Here is a 17,310-nt window from a genome sequence, read left to right as displayed (position 1 = left end):
AGGGAGTCAAACCCAGATCAGAACTGCGCTAGGGACATCCATTTCGGGGTCGAAAACCGGAGTCCATTTGTTGAGGTATAATCCTCTGGAATCCATGAAATATGGTCTGTTTCTAAAGATTAGATCCTTGTCTTCTCTTGATTAAAAATGGAAGGTGAAATACCCTTTCCCACAGAAGCGGATGGAGATTTTGCCTTGTATTTTATCAGATCAGTTTCGTTCGACCCATCTTTGCATTGTCTTCGGAGATGGCCAGAGGCCAGTGAATTGTCCGATGATACCTTGTTCTGCTAATGAAAGAGCAGCCATGTGAGGAAGTGCTGGAGGAAGGTTGACCTCTTGCAAAACATCTAGCTTTTTTACAAACTTAGAGATTGTTGGGTGAGGGCGTTGAGGGGGTAAGGATTTAACCAGGGCAGAAAAAGCCTGTTGGGCAGTAGCCACCTCCAGTGAAGCGTCCCGAGGGGCCATTGTTGAAGACCAAAGGCCAAGGTGAGATCAGTAGCGACTTGACCTAGCAGGTGAGAGCAGAGCGCGCGATCCCACTATTTCAACATAATTACTGACTTGATGAGAACCATATTGAGATCTCATTTTTTTAGGGATTCCATTTAGTTACTAATTTTACCTCTATTTAAGCCCATGGGGCTAGAGCAAACGGTGATAGGGTTTTCTGTTAAGGCACTCTGTGGTGTAAAGGTCACCAATGGACAAAACTCCAACCATGGTAAGGGTTGGTGTGGGCCAAGCCAGGTGTGATCTTTGTGTGATTTTGATGGCTTAGATCCCCCTAGGTCATGGCTATTCAAGCCATAAGTTAGGTGTGCCAATCATCTCAAGACTCACATAAACTAACAAACAAACAAAAAATTGCCTCTATTTAGAAAAGTGGTGCCACAAGCAGGCCCTTTTTTTTATAGCGTTAAAATTACCACATTTGAAACAATGACCTTAAATGTTCCCAATGAAAACATTAGAACCAATCCCCAAATCAAAAAGTAGCACAAAGCACAACAACCTTTTTGGGAGGGTTAGAATTACAACTTTTTCGAAACAATAGTCTTAACAAATTATATCATTGCAACTAGAACTTTAAAATCAGCCCTATAATTGAAAATTGGTATTCCCAATATAACCCTACCTTTTCTCAAAATTAAAATCTCAACTTCATTGAAACTTGTGACCTTAACAAATAGTACCCTTACAACCAAAATCTTAAAATCAACCCTTGAATCGAAAAGAAGTGGTATCAATATCAACCCATTTTTTCTTTTAACTTAAAGTTGGAACGATTTTGAAATCATAACCTAAAATCGCAATGTAATTACAAACAAAATAATAATAAAAAAACAAAAAAAACTGAAAAAATGGAAAAATAAATAACAATACAAATGGAAAAACAACCAAAATAAAATAAGTGCTCTACATGCACACATACATTTTCAATCTAAATAATAATAATTTAAAAAGAGAAAAAATAAAAGTCCTTTACCTTGTTTTAATTGAAAAATAAATAGAAAAATAAATAAATGAGCACTCTAAAAAAGAATTTACTCCTCTCCTCTCCTCTCCCCCAACCCACTACAAAAAATAAAATAAATAAACACCCTAAAAAAAGACATTAACCCCCTCCCGCTTAAACCTTCTCGCTCCCTCACTCCAAAAACAAAATAGAAAAATAAATAAATAACCACCCTAAGAAGAAATTAAACCTCCCCCACCCCTTCCAAAACTTACTGAAAATTAAAAGCATATTTAAAATACATTGGAAAGAATGTAAAAAGAATAAAAAAAATTGGTGGCAGTTCAAATCTGTTCAAATTTTAAGCTTAAAAAAATGTGGGGTTGATACTGTCATATTTCTTTTCAATTCAAGAGTTTATTACATCGAGAGGCACTTTCTAACTCAATATGGAAGAGATGTTGTAATGTCCTATTATGTAAACATTTTGACTTGATCAAATAAAATAAAATAAGAAAAAAATAGTCAATTTACCATTGGTGGTTTCTAGCCTCTAGATTTTGACAATCCATGGTTTTGTCAATGTTATTCTTATGTATTATTGTCTATAAACTCCTTTGTAATTTGCCTTTGGGCTGAGAAGAAATTATGTATATATATATATATATATATCTTAACTCCAAATCTATCAAGCATCAAGTGGGATCAAATCTCTCGAGGTGCAAACATTTCCTCAAGTTTTACACTAAAAAAAGAAGTTTGCAGCTTATTTGATTCCTTTTGGCACTTTATAGATATGGAGTTAAGATGAATGTAGGTTGGTTTTCGAATTTTGGTTGCAAGGTACTTGTTATTAAGACCTTGGTTTTTGCATAGTTGCACAAATCAAATTTGAGGGAGTCATACTATTGGGAGTGTGACCCATTCACATATAAGTGTCTCAAAGCCTACCCCTATGTCCTCCTTTAGAATAAGTCTCGGGTTGGTAGCTTGAGTGGTTGACAACACAATTTATTCTCCCATCCACTCATTGGTTTAATTCCAAGGACATGTTTGGCCTATTGTGATAAGGCTCAAAGAGTAGGTGTCCCCCACCAAGATGACATTTCGGCTCTTGCTAAGTCATAAGTTATTAGTATATCTAGCTTGCCAGATTTTGAATATACTCTTAATGTTATAGTGGCAGCAAAAAAAATTGATCTCAAACTCACAAAGATTATTTCAATGTATTACTAATACACCATATTAAGAAAACAAAAAAATCTATAAAATTATATTTTTAGTCCCCTCGAAATTTGAACCTATAATTTAAATTACTTGAAACATAAACAAAATGAAAAAATATAATATAATTCATATATATAGATTAAATATATACCCAAAAAAACAAACTTGGGAAAGAAAAAAAAGAAAAAATAACAAATATGACCAACTGTGTAAAGTAATTTTACTATAGTTACATGAAAGAATTCTCTTACATGAAAGAATTATCTTAACTAGGAAATAAAATATCTAATATGATAAAATAACTTCTAAATGAAAATTTCATTCCGATTATATATATAGAAAACACTTTAAAATTTGTGTAAATATAAATATAATATTTAATAAAACAAATATTAACTACTCAAATTAAAATAACATAAAAACTAGAATAATTTTTTATTCATCGACAAAAATAAAAAAATCATTAAAACAACTCATCAAATACAGTACCAACCTTACAAGAAAACTACTCAAAAATCTCAAGATTCACTTCAATTATAAATGCCAATATTACCACCTTATTAACCCAATCTTAAGATTAATATGCTGAGACCAACAAATAGCTTGCATTCAAATTATTATTAATACTAATCTATCAATATTGTTGTTAACAACACATATTATCTTGAAATCATGTACTCAAAAAGATTCTACAAAATCTCTTATTATCATTATAAAAAAATCAATAACAAAGGAAGAGCATAGGTCACTTTAATAAATTGTCAATTCCCATGATTAAAAAAACAAAAACACCCTGGCATATATGTGAATTCTAAATCTAAAACACTAGAGTTCATCCGTTATCATCGCTCCTCCATATGCCCTGCTATATCCCTCACTATTTTCTATGACATAAAATTAATAAATTTATTTGATAGCTAACTATATTGCTTTCAAACTAGTACATTTTCTATTTTCTAGCATCAAATCTCTTTGAATTTGGCAATATCTTAATAATAGAAACAAACCTGGAAAGATACAGAGGCCGGATTTCTAGGACAAAAACACAATTAACAAAAATATATTTGCCTAGTGGGTGATGTGAATATTTGTTCTAGGATAATGGTGAAGAGTAAATGATTATATTCGAATATATATATATTTATATATATATTATCTTTGGTGATGATTATATATATATTTTAATAGTGATTTAATAAATTGTTATTAAAAATATAGAATAATTTATATTTTAGATTTCTTAGACCAATTCAATCAAGGGATGAGTTATGGATGATGACACGTGCATGGACAAGGCATGTTTGTTGAATGTTGAATAGACAATAGGGTTTTGAAATTTCAATCTTTTGAAGCGTATTATGTTCCTAATATAACTGCCACGTGGATTTAAAAATGAGACATGTCAATTCACTTAGGTACAGATACACTGCAATACCTTTCTAAGTTTTGATTGGTTTATCATGATAGTGATGTGTGTAATGTTTTACATGGTGAAAATTAAAACTAATTTTGTAATATTACTCGAAATATACCTATCATATTAGGTAAGACATTAGGGTTTTTACTGTCATGGTAAGTAAAATGGATAATGTATTTGGAATTTGGGTTCATATTTTTTTTTTTTGCCCCAGTGGTCCACCGCAATCAAGTTGCCTTTCCCCTATTCAAATTAATATTTAAACTATTTTTGCAAGTGACATTGAAAAATGCATTAAAAAGTAAATTAAACTCATTACAGGGTCACTAACTCATCCAACTTGTGCTCCAAGTGTCCTTACCCAAAGGGGTCACTCACTTGTGTGCATGGGAATCCTACTTTGGAAAATGATATTTATTAATAGCTAAATTAAATGGAAGCACCTTCACGCAAGGGGACATCATGGAAAACTACTTAGGAGAATAATGAAATAAATAACAAGTCTTAGGCATTAGAATAGTATTGAATTTTACAACAACCACATTGACTTTATGAGCGCATGCCATTTTATTGTATTTTGGGAACAGGTGCCACTCTCTACCTAACAACAAGTGCCTCTCTGTCCCAACTCACCCCTACAGTGTTCAAGATGTCAATTTTAAGAGAAAGAAGGTGATAATGAATTGTCTCAACTAGACAACAACAAAAGATATGTTACACATCATGTGGCTAAGTGTGCATGATGTTGACCAGCAACATCATGTCGATCAACCATGGAGTGTAAAGAAAGGCAACCTAACAAGTCATATTTAAGATATGCATGGTAACGACCTAAGTTAAATGGGATCAACCATGGAGTGTAAAGAAAGGCAACCTAACAAGTCATATTTTAAGATATGCATGGTAACGACCTAAGTTAAATGGGATTTTGTTTTGGCATTAGTGGTATGATTCGGTTTAGATTTTCAACCCATCTTGATTTAGTGTATCTTGGTAAATGGTAATTTTAGGGAATTTAAAATGAAAAGTGGAGATATGGAGGAGTAGCATGGATAGGGGGGTGTAGGTTTTGAGTGGTAATATGAGAAAACAAAGTTTGGAAATTGTGTTATGATTTTTAAGAAATTACTAATGTGATTTAGTGATGCAATGATAGGTTTTAAATTATTTTATTGAATTTGATTTTCTATTTATTGTATTAGTGTTGGTTATATCATCAAATATTATTGACAACAATCTACTTCTTATCTATATCATTTTCTCACCTAATGTTGTTGCATTTGTCATTTGAACACCTTGAAAAACTTATAAACAATTTTTTATATGTAAAATTGACTACTTCTTGAGTTGCAAAAATAGGGTATAATGTAGGAGAAAGAGAAAGTGTTACTTAATTTCAACCTCCCCATTTCCATGTCTCAAGAGAGTCTTTCCTCCCACAAATTCTTGAGTTGTTTCCATCTTTCTATTTCACATCTCACAATGTGCAAATTGGTTATTAGTTATGTTGTTACCTATTTTTCACACCATGGTATATATATTTTTTCCTAATATAAATGGTTAAAAATTGTATTAAAAAAGTCATGTGGCCACACTAGACAACATGAAAATATAAAACTTTAGAAGATAGACCATGTCTTGTGGTTCTTTCCTCCTCCCATAAAAAACTAGGGTGAGAGAAGGTAATATTTCTTTTCTTTTTCTACGTGGGTCACAGTCACTGGAGATCGGTGACTCGCTACGTCCATGAAATATTATTGCAAGCAAATCCACTCGAAGGGATCACTTCCCATCAGCTCAAACACAGAGCCTGACCCCAAAGGTGTCGAGAGAATTAAACATGTGACCTCCCAATAGCAGAGGTGCTTAAGAATGTGGACTCGACCAATTGAGCTAACCCTCAAGGCTGGAGGCAATGTTTATTGCATGTGTTTTTTGTGCCAATTCCTATGTACAAGGAAAAATTGTTACAAACTGATTACATAGAAGAATGTAGAAACAAAACATAATTATCGATTATGAGTTGTAATCCATCCCTTAATTGAAAAAAAATACGGAGTTGAAGTACTACCCAAGAGGATATCAATTTCTGCCTCATAAGTTATCTAGTTTGAATTAGAATTATATCTCATTATGAAAGGAGGGGGGGATTTAGAGCATTCTTTAGGATTTCAATAAACGAAAAAGATTTAGAAGACTTAGAATGGACATGCACTTTTGGATCTACTTCTTGGTCTTCTTCCTTATCTCATTCCCCTTCTTCCTCCTCTATCTCTTTTACTTCATCTTCTTCCTCCTATGATTCGTGAACATCATCTTCTTCCTCCTCTAATTCCTCAACATCATCTTCTTCCTCCTTCAATTCCTTAACATCCTCTCCTTCCTCCTCACCTTATATTACTTCTTTTCGTTCTACTAGGGCATTGATCTTTGGATCCTCACACGATAGATTTCTACCACCATAAGGAATAACTATCTAGACTCGGGGTTTATTATTGGTTCGCCTTCCCTTTCAATGTCCTTCTCTTTGTCTTCTAGATTTACTGAACCATCTAGATTCACAAGAACTTTGAATTTATTGTTGCTTGAAGTGGGTAAACTACTCTCTTGGGGTAGCTTTGACTGAGGTGGCCTCTTATGTTGGGATTTTTCCTCTTGCTTGGAACTGTCTTAAACTTGGATTCTTTTCTTGAGTGCTACTTTGAGGTAGATTTCTCATCTTGGATTTTTGGATAACTTGTGGAAAAATGCTCCTGAACATGAGATGCATTATACTTGAATGTAATCTACTTGTAATCTAGTGATTGGTGGTGTATCCACCCATCTATATTGATTTGCAGAGCCACTGGGAGTTCCTTTTCCATATCCAACTCCACACATATTCTCACATAGGAAAAAAAAAATCTTTTTAGGTATGCTTGGTTAATTAATCAACCTAGTTTGTTCCCAATATCTCCAAGAGAGCAATTGTCCTAGAAAAATAGAGTGAGGTGTGGCAACCTAACCTACAAGTGGGATGTCATAATTTCCTCTTCTAGATTGAAATCAAGGACCATGGGGACAAAGACGTTCCCTAGATCCCATAAAATATAGACCAAACCAAAAGATCAAATCACACTCTTCTTTACTAAGAGAGTGAAAACATAAATCCCAATCCAAAAACAAATGATATTACTTATCCTTGAATCTTGTTGGACCAATACTTTACTACCTAAATTTCTATAGCTCTTGGACCAAGATAGGGACATGTAAACTTTTTAATTAAAGCACACTCAAATAGAATACGAGATTTCTTTCTTAGCTCTAGAGATAAGAGATATGACCGAGGGATTCCATCCATTTTACAAATATTCTTTGATGGGGCTAATTTCTTTTGTTTGGATTTAAGGAATATATTAGGAAGCTAAATGCCACAATCCTAAGGTATTGGCATCTCCCATTATTCCTCTAACATAAAGGTCCCTCTCACTCGTGGATCCACAAGGAACATCCCATAAACTTGCATGCACTGGTAGTGAAAGAAAGCTCTTGATTAGCATTTTGTAGTGATGAGGAGTAGTCATATTTCCTAGTCAACGTGGCTTTAATGAACGGTTGTAGCTAGGGAAAAGCCTAAATTCAAAGGAGAATTCCTCCTACTTGCATGCTTCACGACAACTCTTTTCTTTAATGGAATTTTTGTAGACTATTATTGCTACCAAGCTTACACCATGGGATATGTTAAGCTCCAAATATTTTTGCACTTTGATCTCCTCTTATGTATTGGAGTTGTGAATGCAGTGTTGTTCTATGTATTTTGGTACATTTTGTCCATTTTACCTTCATGCAATATTCTTGTAGACAACTTTTCAATGCCTTTGTATTTGTTTGTCACCTTTCTTATTCTATATCCACTTTTTCTAAATTGTTTTATATGTTATTGAGCCATTTTCCTCTCCCATTTTAAGTTATAATTCATTGGTTTTAACTGGAATGTTTCCATTTCCCATTGCTACCCTTTTTTCCAAGGAAAACCTTGTATGGAAACCACTTGACACTTCTCTACATTTCACAAATGGTTCCTAGTGTACACCTGTCAACATTTATTTTGCAAATGGTGCCTAGTGTAACCAAATCAATGTTGATTTTGATGCCTGGCCTAGTAGGGTTATATGTTGAAGCACACAACATAGGTAAAGCACCCAAAGGATTAACTTTCGTACCACCTGCATGAAGCTTAATGAACTTGACCACTTGAACTGGCCCATTGAGTTCCATCGTTATTTTTTTTTTCTACATGTATAGAATTAGCTTTTTTAGTGTCTCTTATTCTATTACATATAACCTTGTTTTAGTGAGGAGTATTTTGTAAGGGATCACATTGTTTTTCACTCTTACATAACTTTGTTAGCAAGTATTTTCACAATCATTCGACACGGCTACCTATGTTTTATACATATACTGGGTCCCCTTATTTCACATCCATAAAAGTGTCAGGGTTATAGGAATTTAAAAGAACTAGTGCAACATTGGTTAGTTCTAAATATCTATTGTCCGAAGGTAAGCATGAAAGAAAAAAGCATAAGTGTGATAGGATGTTCATGCACATAGATTGTAAGAAGTAGACTAACAATTATGGTGTAGAGGAAGAAATAAAGCATGTGACAATTAAAGATGGAACATGCAAAGGATGATCTTAATTAGGAGCACAATGATCATTGATAAAGTGCACAAGACTACAAAGTTGGTTGAAGAGAAACACATGTAGAATAGTGTGATGATTTCGCTACATGTTGGAATGATATGAGACATCGTAGTAGCGACAAAAAGCAACATGTTGAAGTAAGGTGAAACATTGTGAAATAGTGGGAATTTAAACTTAAAATCTAGATGAGGACTTGAATAGTTAGATGAGGATTTTGAGAGAGACAAAGATAAAGCATTGAAAATGATATCAAATAAGAAGAGGGACATTAGAATGTTTAGCGAGTGGAATTGAAAATTTGAGTATCAAAATCAAATAGAAGGTTGAACAATAATTAAGTAGAGGAATGGGTTTGATTGTAATATGTAATCTATACACTTCGAACATTAATACATGTCATCGACCTACATCAATGTTTTATGACTGCATAAGTGAGTAAATGCATGTCTGAGAGCATTTGGGCTATATGTGATCATAGAATTAGACATTGCTAGACAATAAAAGTGAAGTTTGAGATGCAATGCTTCCAACCAAGTTAATGCACCTCATGTATAAACCTTACTTCATTTCAACTCATTAATCCCCAAAACTAGGAGTCTTAGTCCCACATTAACCACAAAATGAAGTGTTTCAATCAAATAAGTATTAAGTGTAAGCTCCTTATTTATGGGTTCCACCTTTAGTGGAGCGGGTCATCCAAACTCCTCTAGCTTGTAAGAGTTTAGGATGTCATGGGTTTGTGTCAACCTAGCACTCTTGCAAAAAGAACACACATTGTCACTGGGAGCTTAATGGATCACAAGTTGGATGAGAGGTATAAATGTAATAGCTATGCAAGTTGCTATCAACAAGTCATTTATGATCATTGTGTAGGATATAAACCAAAATTCAAAAAAAGTTAAACCATTAACTAAAAAAAACCCTAGCAAAAACACTCACTTTGTCATTAAAAATTTGATGGATCCCAAATTGAATGAGAGGTGCAAATGTATATGATCATTGTGTAGGATATAAACCAAAATTCAAAAAAGTTAAACCATTAACTAAAAAAAACCCTAGCAAAAACACTCACTTTGTCATTAAAAATTTGATGGATCCCAAATTGAATGAGAGGTGCAAATGTAATAACCCCAGAATCACTTTCAGCAAGTCATTTATAACGCTAAGGCAAATGCATTTACATTATCAATGAAAATTTAATGAATCCCAAATTGAATAGAAAAACACAAATGTACTAACCCTCCAAATCACTATCCAAACCTCAATTTTGAACAACCTTACAAAAAACATTTACATTATCAATAAAAATTTGGTGAATCTAAATTGAATAAAAACACAAATGTAATAACCCTCCAAGCCACCATCCTCAAGTCCACTGTAAAAAAAATATAAACCAAAATTCAAAAAGACAAAGCCACCATTTATGAAAAATAGGAAAAAAACATAGACTTTCACTATCCCTTTACAAAAAGAATCCAGAAAATATCTCAATATAAAAGACTTACACAATTTGACATATTATGGATAAGTTTTAAAATATCCTAAAATAAGACTAACAATTTGAGGTATTGTTACTAATTTTTTTATATTAAAAATTAATATATAAATTGATTTTTTTAATGATTAATAACCATGTGAACAGAGCTATGTACTCCCCAACCAAAAAAACTGACCAGAAAATCATGAAACCAAGTTTGAGGATGATTTTGTAAAAAGTAGAACTTGGTGTTAAATTTGTCCGTGTCTTCCCTTTGTTTCCGCTGCCGTTAAAGTTCGTTCATATCCGAGCTGGCGTTCAGTACAAGCGACCTCTCTGGAACCCAGAAAAAACAAAATGATTAAAAAATAAAATGGAATAGTTTCATGACGATGCCGGGAAACATCGCTATCGTTAGGTTGCCTACCCCGCAAGCAAAGAACCCGGCAAACCGGGGATTTTATCGGCGCGGAGTAGCTGAATTATGGTCCTTCGAGAAATGTCCGGACATATGCGTGCCACGTCACCGTCCGTCCCTGCCACGTGCGCCATCCAGGTACCACGTCACGATGAAGATCGGAAATCTCCAAGCACTCGGTCAGCCCCTATATATACCGCGCCAATCATCATCACAATGTTCAGAGATGTGTATTATATGGTCCTGTCTAGCTTCAAACATTATTTTTCCAGCGGAAATGGTAATGGCGGCTACAGCCGAAGCTTCGTGCGGCTCTTGAATCTTCCACGCGCATTTTATATATACAGAGAGTGTATATTGTTTTTCAAACCTTCGGGCGCCCCGAGTTTCGAATCCGAATCTACAAATTAGACCCAGAAGTTCTCTTACTTGAATCAAGGCATAGTAAAACCCTAATCTTAGAAAGTTAGCGGGTGCGGAAGCTCGGCAGAACGAGTGCCACAAGGTCTTCAGAGAAGAGAGATTGAACGAGTGCCGCAAGGTCTTCAGAGAAGAGAGATTGTGTTATTTACAGGGGGGAGAACCAGCCGCTGCATGTCTTCTTCGTCTCTCAGGAACAATACCGTTAAAGGCAAGCACGTAGCAACGGAGCCACAAAGGTATAGGGTTTTGTTCAGTTTTGAACCAAACTTTGCGCAATTTGTTACGGTTTCTGAGATTTTGCTACTCGATGCTAGGGGCATTTACATGTTATACTCTATTTGGCCGGCGAGGGTTTGATGGCCGGCCAGGGTTTAATGCACAAGCTCATTCCTTAACCTTATACATTTTCAGTTTTACTTCGGTTTTCTTTGAATCCCTCTAGTAAACTTCGGGATCGGGAAGATTAGGGTTAAGAAATACTCCTTTGTTGAACCATGTTCTAAATTGTTCGGAGTTTCGCTTGAGATTTTGATATTCTCTTTTACAGCTACATTTATCTTTACAAATTGTGAAAAATTGGAAGATTGAGGTTAGCACATTGATGTTTGCCATGTCTTTTTGGTAAATAAAGACTATAAATCTGTATTAATTGTACAGATTATGAGACAAATTCGGTGAAGCCCGAGGCTTGCTCACCTGGGTACTGTTTTCCATATACCATTTGTGAGTTCGTGTTTGGTTATATCACTATTGCCTTCTCTGTTAAGGATCTTCTGCAGTTTCTGCATAAACCCCACAGCTTCAGATCATCCGGCATTGCCAGCTACCGGCTAATCACTCAACGCTTTTAGTTTTAGACTTTGGATAAGATACACCATGATCAGACTCCATTCAGGTCTTTAACAAGACTCTATTAGAGATCAATGCAAGCCTTATTACCAATTTTTAGGTCAATGGCCTTCACTGCTAGGACAATAGCAGATTCACGTTTCTTTCACATCTCATGCTCTTCCTGATCTTTTCCACCTTTTTTCTACCCTCATTCGTAAATGGTGGCCTTTTCTAGCCCACCAGTGGACATTAATACATATATTTAATATAAATAAGGTGTTGTACAATGACTCTGAAACGAACTATCTGTTGAGAGTTTGGGTTTTCCGTTGACATTATGGCGCTAGTGTAGTATCTCGCTAATGATTATAGGTAAATATAGATTTCATGGTATGCCCTGCTTTCTTGCTTTCTCCTATTTTCTTGTTCATGTCCTGCTTTCTTCTACTTTATTGTGCTTGTTCTTTATGATCAATATCCTGCTCAGAAAAGAACACGGACCGGTTATGTGCTCAGAATTAGAAATTCTAAGGGTTATGTAGATGAAATGTTGTGTGGGTTTTTTTTTCACATAGTAAATCAATTGTTTCATATTGTTTAGGAAATAATCTGTTGTCTGATTGGGGTACTTGTGAGGTTTTTTGGAAGTTCCAGTTCTGAACCTAAACTGACATTGATATATCTTTTGCAGGAGAAGAAAAGTGAGGAGCAGAAACCATGGCTGCACCACTGTAGTAGAAACTTTAGCCAAGTGGCAGGAGCTGAACAGCCAGGTGGAAAGCTCAAAAGATGGCGCAAAAAGACTCAGGAAAGCCCCTGCCAAAGGGTCAAAGAAAGGTTGCATGAAAGGAAAGGGTGGTCCTGATAATGGACGTTGCAATTATAGAGGAGTCAGGCAGAGAACGTGGGGAAAATGGGTTGCGGAAATCAGAGAACCGAATCGTGGAAGTCGACTGTGGTTGGGTACGTTCTCTTCAGCGGAGGAGGCAGCACGTGCTTATGATCAGGCTGCGAGGGTTATGTATGGATCTTGTGCACGTTTGAATCTTCCTGATATCAGTGCCTCGAAGGAATCCTCGGTGACATCTACTTCAACAACCCGTGTAACATGCCAATCTCAAGAATGTTCAACATCTCAGCAAAATGAAGTCTCTAGTGAGTGGAAGGATTCTAAAATTCACTCCCCTCTTGATACATATACCGTAGGCCAAGTTCCCTCATCTCAATCTCCCGGAGTTGATGCTGTTTATGAAGCTGGAGTTGAAGAGAGGAATGATGATAGAATTTCAGAGACTGATCAAAGATATGGGTCAGAAATATGCTTAGGTGTTGGGGCTGCTCAATCAGATCTTCCTTCCAAAGTTGAGATAAGTGATGTTGTACCAGATTCTGCATTAGATCTTCCTGTAAAGTCAGATACAAATGAATGTACATTGCTCCATATACTGGTACCTAAAGACGAACCACAAGATGCAGATGGGAAAAATGCTTTTGATTTGTCCCAGGCTACATTGCTTAGATTTAGAGATGAGCCACAGGCAGAGTTGCCTTCTGCAGCTGTCACAGAAGCATTATCGAACTCTGAGGTGCAGCCAATTTCCATAAAGGCTGAACTCAATGAGTCTGCAGAGCCGCTCGACTCTTTCCAAGATATCCAATTGCAGGATCTCGATGAAATGTTTGATCCAGATGAGCTCTTGAACATGATGAGTGGCAACGATAACAAGAGTGAATTATCGGAAGCAGATACGTTTAACACACTTTATTTCAGCAGCCCTTGGCCACAGGAGCAGTTGCTTAATGGGGATGTCTTACCGAGTTGTGATCCTTCGCCTAGCCCAACTCTGCAATACTTGCAGATTCAGAGCCCGGACAATAGGCTGCTTCAAAATCCTATTTTGGACGAAGGTGAACAACTTCACCTGGATGATAGAAATTTCAAAGACCTTGGTCAATTACAACCATTCAATTTAGATAGCTTTCAACAATCCGAATATCAGGCTGTCAAACATGTCAGATTGGATGATAGACAGCCTTTGCATCCCAAGGTTCTGGATGATGGTCGTTTTGCCTCCTTTCCATATCCATACAACAATCAAGGCTACCAGACTGAAGATACTAGAACAAGGCAAGTTTTGTCTCTGGAGCCGATGTTGACTGGTGGTGATTTGCAGGGGATGCAGGATGCTAGGATATTTGAAGATATCTTTCCTTGTTACAATTAGATGGATCTTGTGTATATTGGTACATAATACTTACAAGTAGGTGGACATTGTCAATATCTATTCATCGTATTTGTTAAGGTAACCTGGCCAACTTGTGGTTAAGATGAACCGTGTTACCTTGTGGGTATAAATAATCATGTGATGTATATGGTTCAACTTTCTCCGTGCCAGAGGACTTATTTCTTATTACTTGTTTAAAGTTGTTAGCCTTTTGTTTCCAACGGAATTAGGAATGTAGGGGAAAGGTAAAAAAACAAGGTAATTTTTTGATTGGGGATAATCTCTGTATGGTCCCCATTTTTCTCTGTTGAAATTGTGGACAAAGGTTTCCATTGTACGTAGTCTCTATAACCTGATTGATTTATCAAATACTGTTTCTTATCACAATTGAGAAGAGGATCTGTAACACTACCATCAGCACAACAGCTCAGAAGAGAGCCATTTTACATACAAAAGAAACAACACGGACAGTTTTTGCTTCCTGGCTTTGTATACGAATCAAATTATATATAAATAGTTATATTTTCTCGTCGCCCAAATGTAACAATTCTTTTTCTCCACCTGACAGGGTTGTTTATATCTGAGAAGTATAAATGTGTTTTGATATTGTGTAGTTTTCTGTAATGGCAGCTACTGTGGCCATTTGCTGTTGCCTTATACTGTCCTACATACATGAATGTTTCAAGTGCTGAAATGTTGTAGATTCTTTGAATATTTCGAGTGTTAAACTGTTGTAGATTTTTTGAATATTTCAAGTGTTAAACTGTTGTAGATTCTTTTGGCAAGGGCAACGGGCGCCAAGTCTTTGACATCTCCAATCTATCGCTAAAATGCTTCACAGCTTGAAAACCACTCGAGTCAATAGATAAATATGCTCTTTATACGAGGCAAGGATGTATTTACAAATTTGCATCCACATTATTTGGCTTCTGGTTTTAGGTACATATAATCATGCTGAAATGCTTCAGAACTTGAATACCACCCGAGTCAATAGATTATTACAATGCAAGGATGTATTACAAATTTGCATCCTCATTAATTGGATGCTGGTTGGATACATTATAATCATTGCTGAAATGCTTGATAATTTGAATACCACTCGTGTGCTTTGTATATAAGCAAAAGGATATATTACAGATTTGTATCCTCATCATTTGGATGCTGGTTGGAGACATTCTAATCATATATATATGCAGAGTCATTGGGTGTACCGAGCATTTTTGGTTGGTATGCAGTCATTGGGTGTACCTAGCATTTTTGTTTGGTATGTAAAATTTGTAGTCCTTTTGGTCTCCATTAATTTGTCCAGGTGATTCTGAATGGCTTAATGTTTAATGTTGTATGCAGTTTTTCACTTGAAGATTAGTGCACCATTAAGTGCTTTTGATTGAAAATGTCTTCGTATTGATTCTGAATGGCTTAATGTTTAATGTTGTATGCAGTTTTTCACTTGAAGATTAGTGCACCATGGCATTGTGCAATGCTTTTGATTGAAAATGTCTTCGTAGTCATCTTAAGCTGCTTAGTACCTTTGTTGACTATCAGCAGCTCCAATGGTCTGTCTCTTATATCACTATACACTTAGGTGGTCATAACTTCAGTATTTTACTTGCTTAACAAGTTCACCTTCATTGGCCAACCACAACCACTCTTTCTCTTGACATGATGGTCATAACGACTGCATTATTTCATAAAACTTGATGGTCATTACAATTCCATTATTTTACACAGGCCAATGCTTCGGGGAATTGAAATTGAATCAATACCTGACTCCACTATTGGGTTCATAACAACTCCGGCCAATATTTCGGGCTAATTGAAATTGAATCAAACCTGATTCCACTATTCAGATACCAACTTACAGGCCAATGCTTCGGGGAATTGAAATTGAATCAATACCTGACTCCACTATTGGGTTCATAACAACTCCGGCCAATATTTCGGGCTAATTGAAATTGAATCAAACCTGATTCCACTATTCAGATACCAACTTACTATTAGGTTGACTTAATGATATGAACACCTTAACAGGCCAGTGATATGAACACCTTTTTTGACCAACCACTATTCAGAGACCAACTTACAATTAGGTTGACTCAATGATAAGAACACCTTTAACGGGCGAGTGATATGAACACGTTTTCTGACCAACCAGTATAGGTAACGGTGACCCGTCATTCGCTGAAGAACACATTTCTCTTCAGTTGTTAGGATCAATTTTTTTAAAATGGGTTTATAATTGAGTTTGAGGTGCGTTTTCTAGCTCAACATGGTAGCGGCCTAGCCCAGTTTGGTGAATGTTGTAATGTTAATGTTTAATATTTTGACATAAGTGAATGTTGTAATATTAATGTTTAATATTTTGACATTACATAAAAGTAAAAAATGTTAAAATGTTAACGTTTAATATTTTGATATTACATAAAAATAAAAATAAAAATAAGATGCAAAATAAAATAAAATAAAAATATTAATGTTTAATATTTTGACATTACATAAAAATAAAAATAAGATACAAAAGAAAATTATAAAATTAAATAAAAATATTAATGTAAAATAACCAGGTCAAAATAAAAATAACCGTATAAAAATAAAAATGGTCCATGGTATGGTATTTACGTAGCGTATGTGAAATGTAATGTGGAATGTAGCTTATTTAAAGGGAGAAAGTAAACTAGAGTAGATCCATATTCACTTTGGATGGACCAAAAAAGATTTGATCCTTAGAGTAGATCCATATTCACTTTGGATGGACCAAAAAAGATTTGATCCTTGAGAGCTTGGTAGATTCAGAGTTAAGATGGATAGAGCTTGCTACATTCAGAGTTATAGGATGGATCTAGGGTAGTATTAATACTATTCAAAAACTTGTAAGTTAGATATATCAATAATTTTTTTTAACAGAAACGGTTGAGTTTTATTTATAAAAAGAGGTTGGGCATGCCAAACAACTTCGATTATAGTCAATTGAGAGAATTCTAGTTCTAAAGAGTCTTCATATTTTGGCTTTTGTATCAGAGATTAGTTGCTACTTTTATGCATTTAGCATGGTTGAGAGATTCTTGCTATGCTTTTGGCGTCTTAGAGTTCTGTCTTACATTTCCTCTTTTTTTTTGTTGCTTTGGTACTTTTCTGGTTAAGCTAAT

General features: G+C 35.2%; 1 protein-coding gene across 1 annotated transcript; it reads left to right on the top strand.

The window, feature by feature from the left end:
* Positions 1–10,896: 10,896 nt before the first annotated feature.
* Positions 10,897–14,551, top strand: LOC149161831 (uncharacterized). The gene is made up of 2 exons (XM_089437058.1): positions 10,897–11,344; positions 12,631–14,551. The coding sequence occupies exons 1-2, from the start codon at positions 11,280–11,282 to the stop codon at positions 14,162–14,164; spliced, it is 1,599 nt and encodes a 532-aa protein (XP_089293184.1). The 5' UTR covers positions 10,897–11,279; the 3' UTR covers positions 14,165–14,551.
* Positions 14,552–17,310: the final 2,759 nt, after the last annotated feature.

Source organism: Pinus tabuliformis, chromosome 5_2, assembly GCF_031772625.1.
Source record: "Pinus tabuliformis cultivar Carrire ecotype Pingquan chromosome 5_2, CPIR1, whole genome shotgun sequence".
Taxonomy (NCBI): domain Eukaryota; kingdom Viridiplantae; phylum Streptophyta; class Pinopsida; order Pinales; family Pinaceae; genus Pinus; species Pinus tabuliformis.
This window is presented reverse-complemented; position numbering and strand designations above follow the sequence as displayed.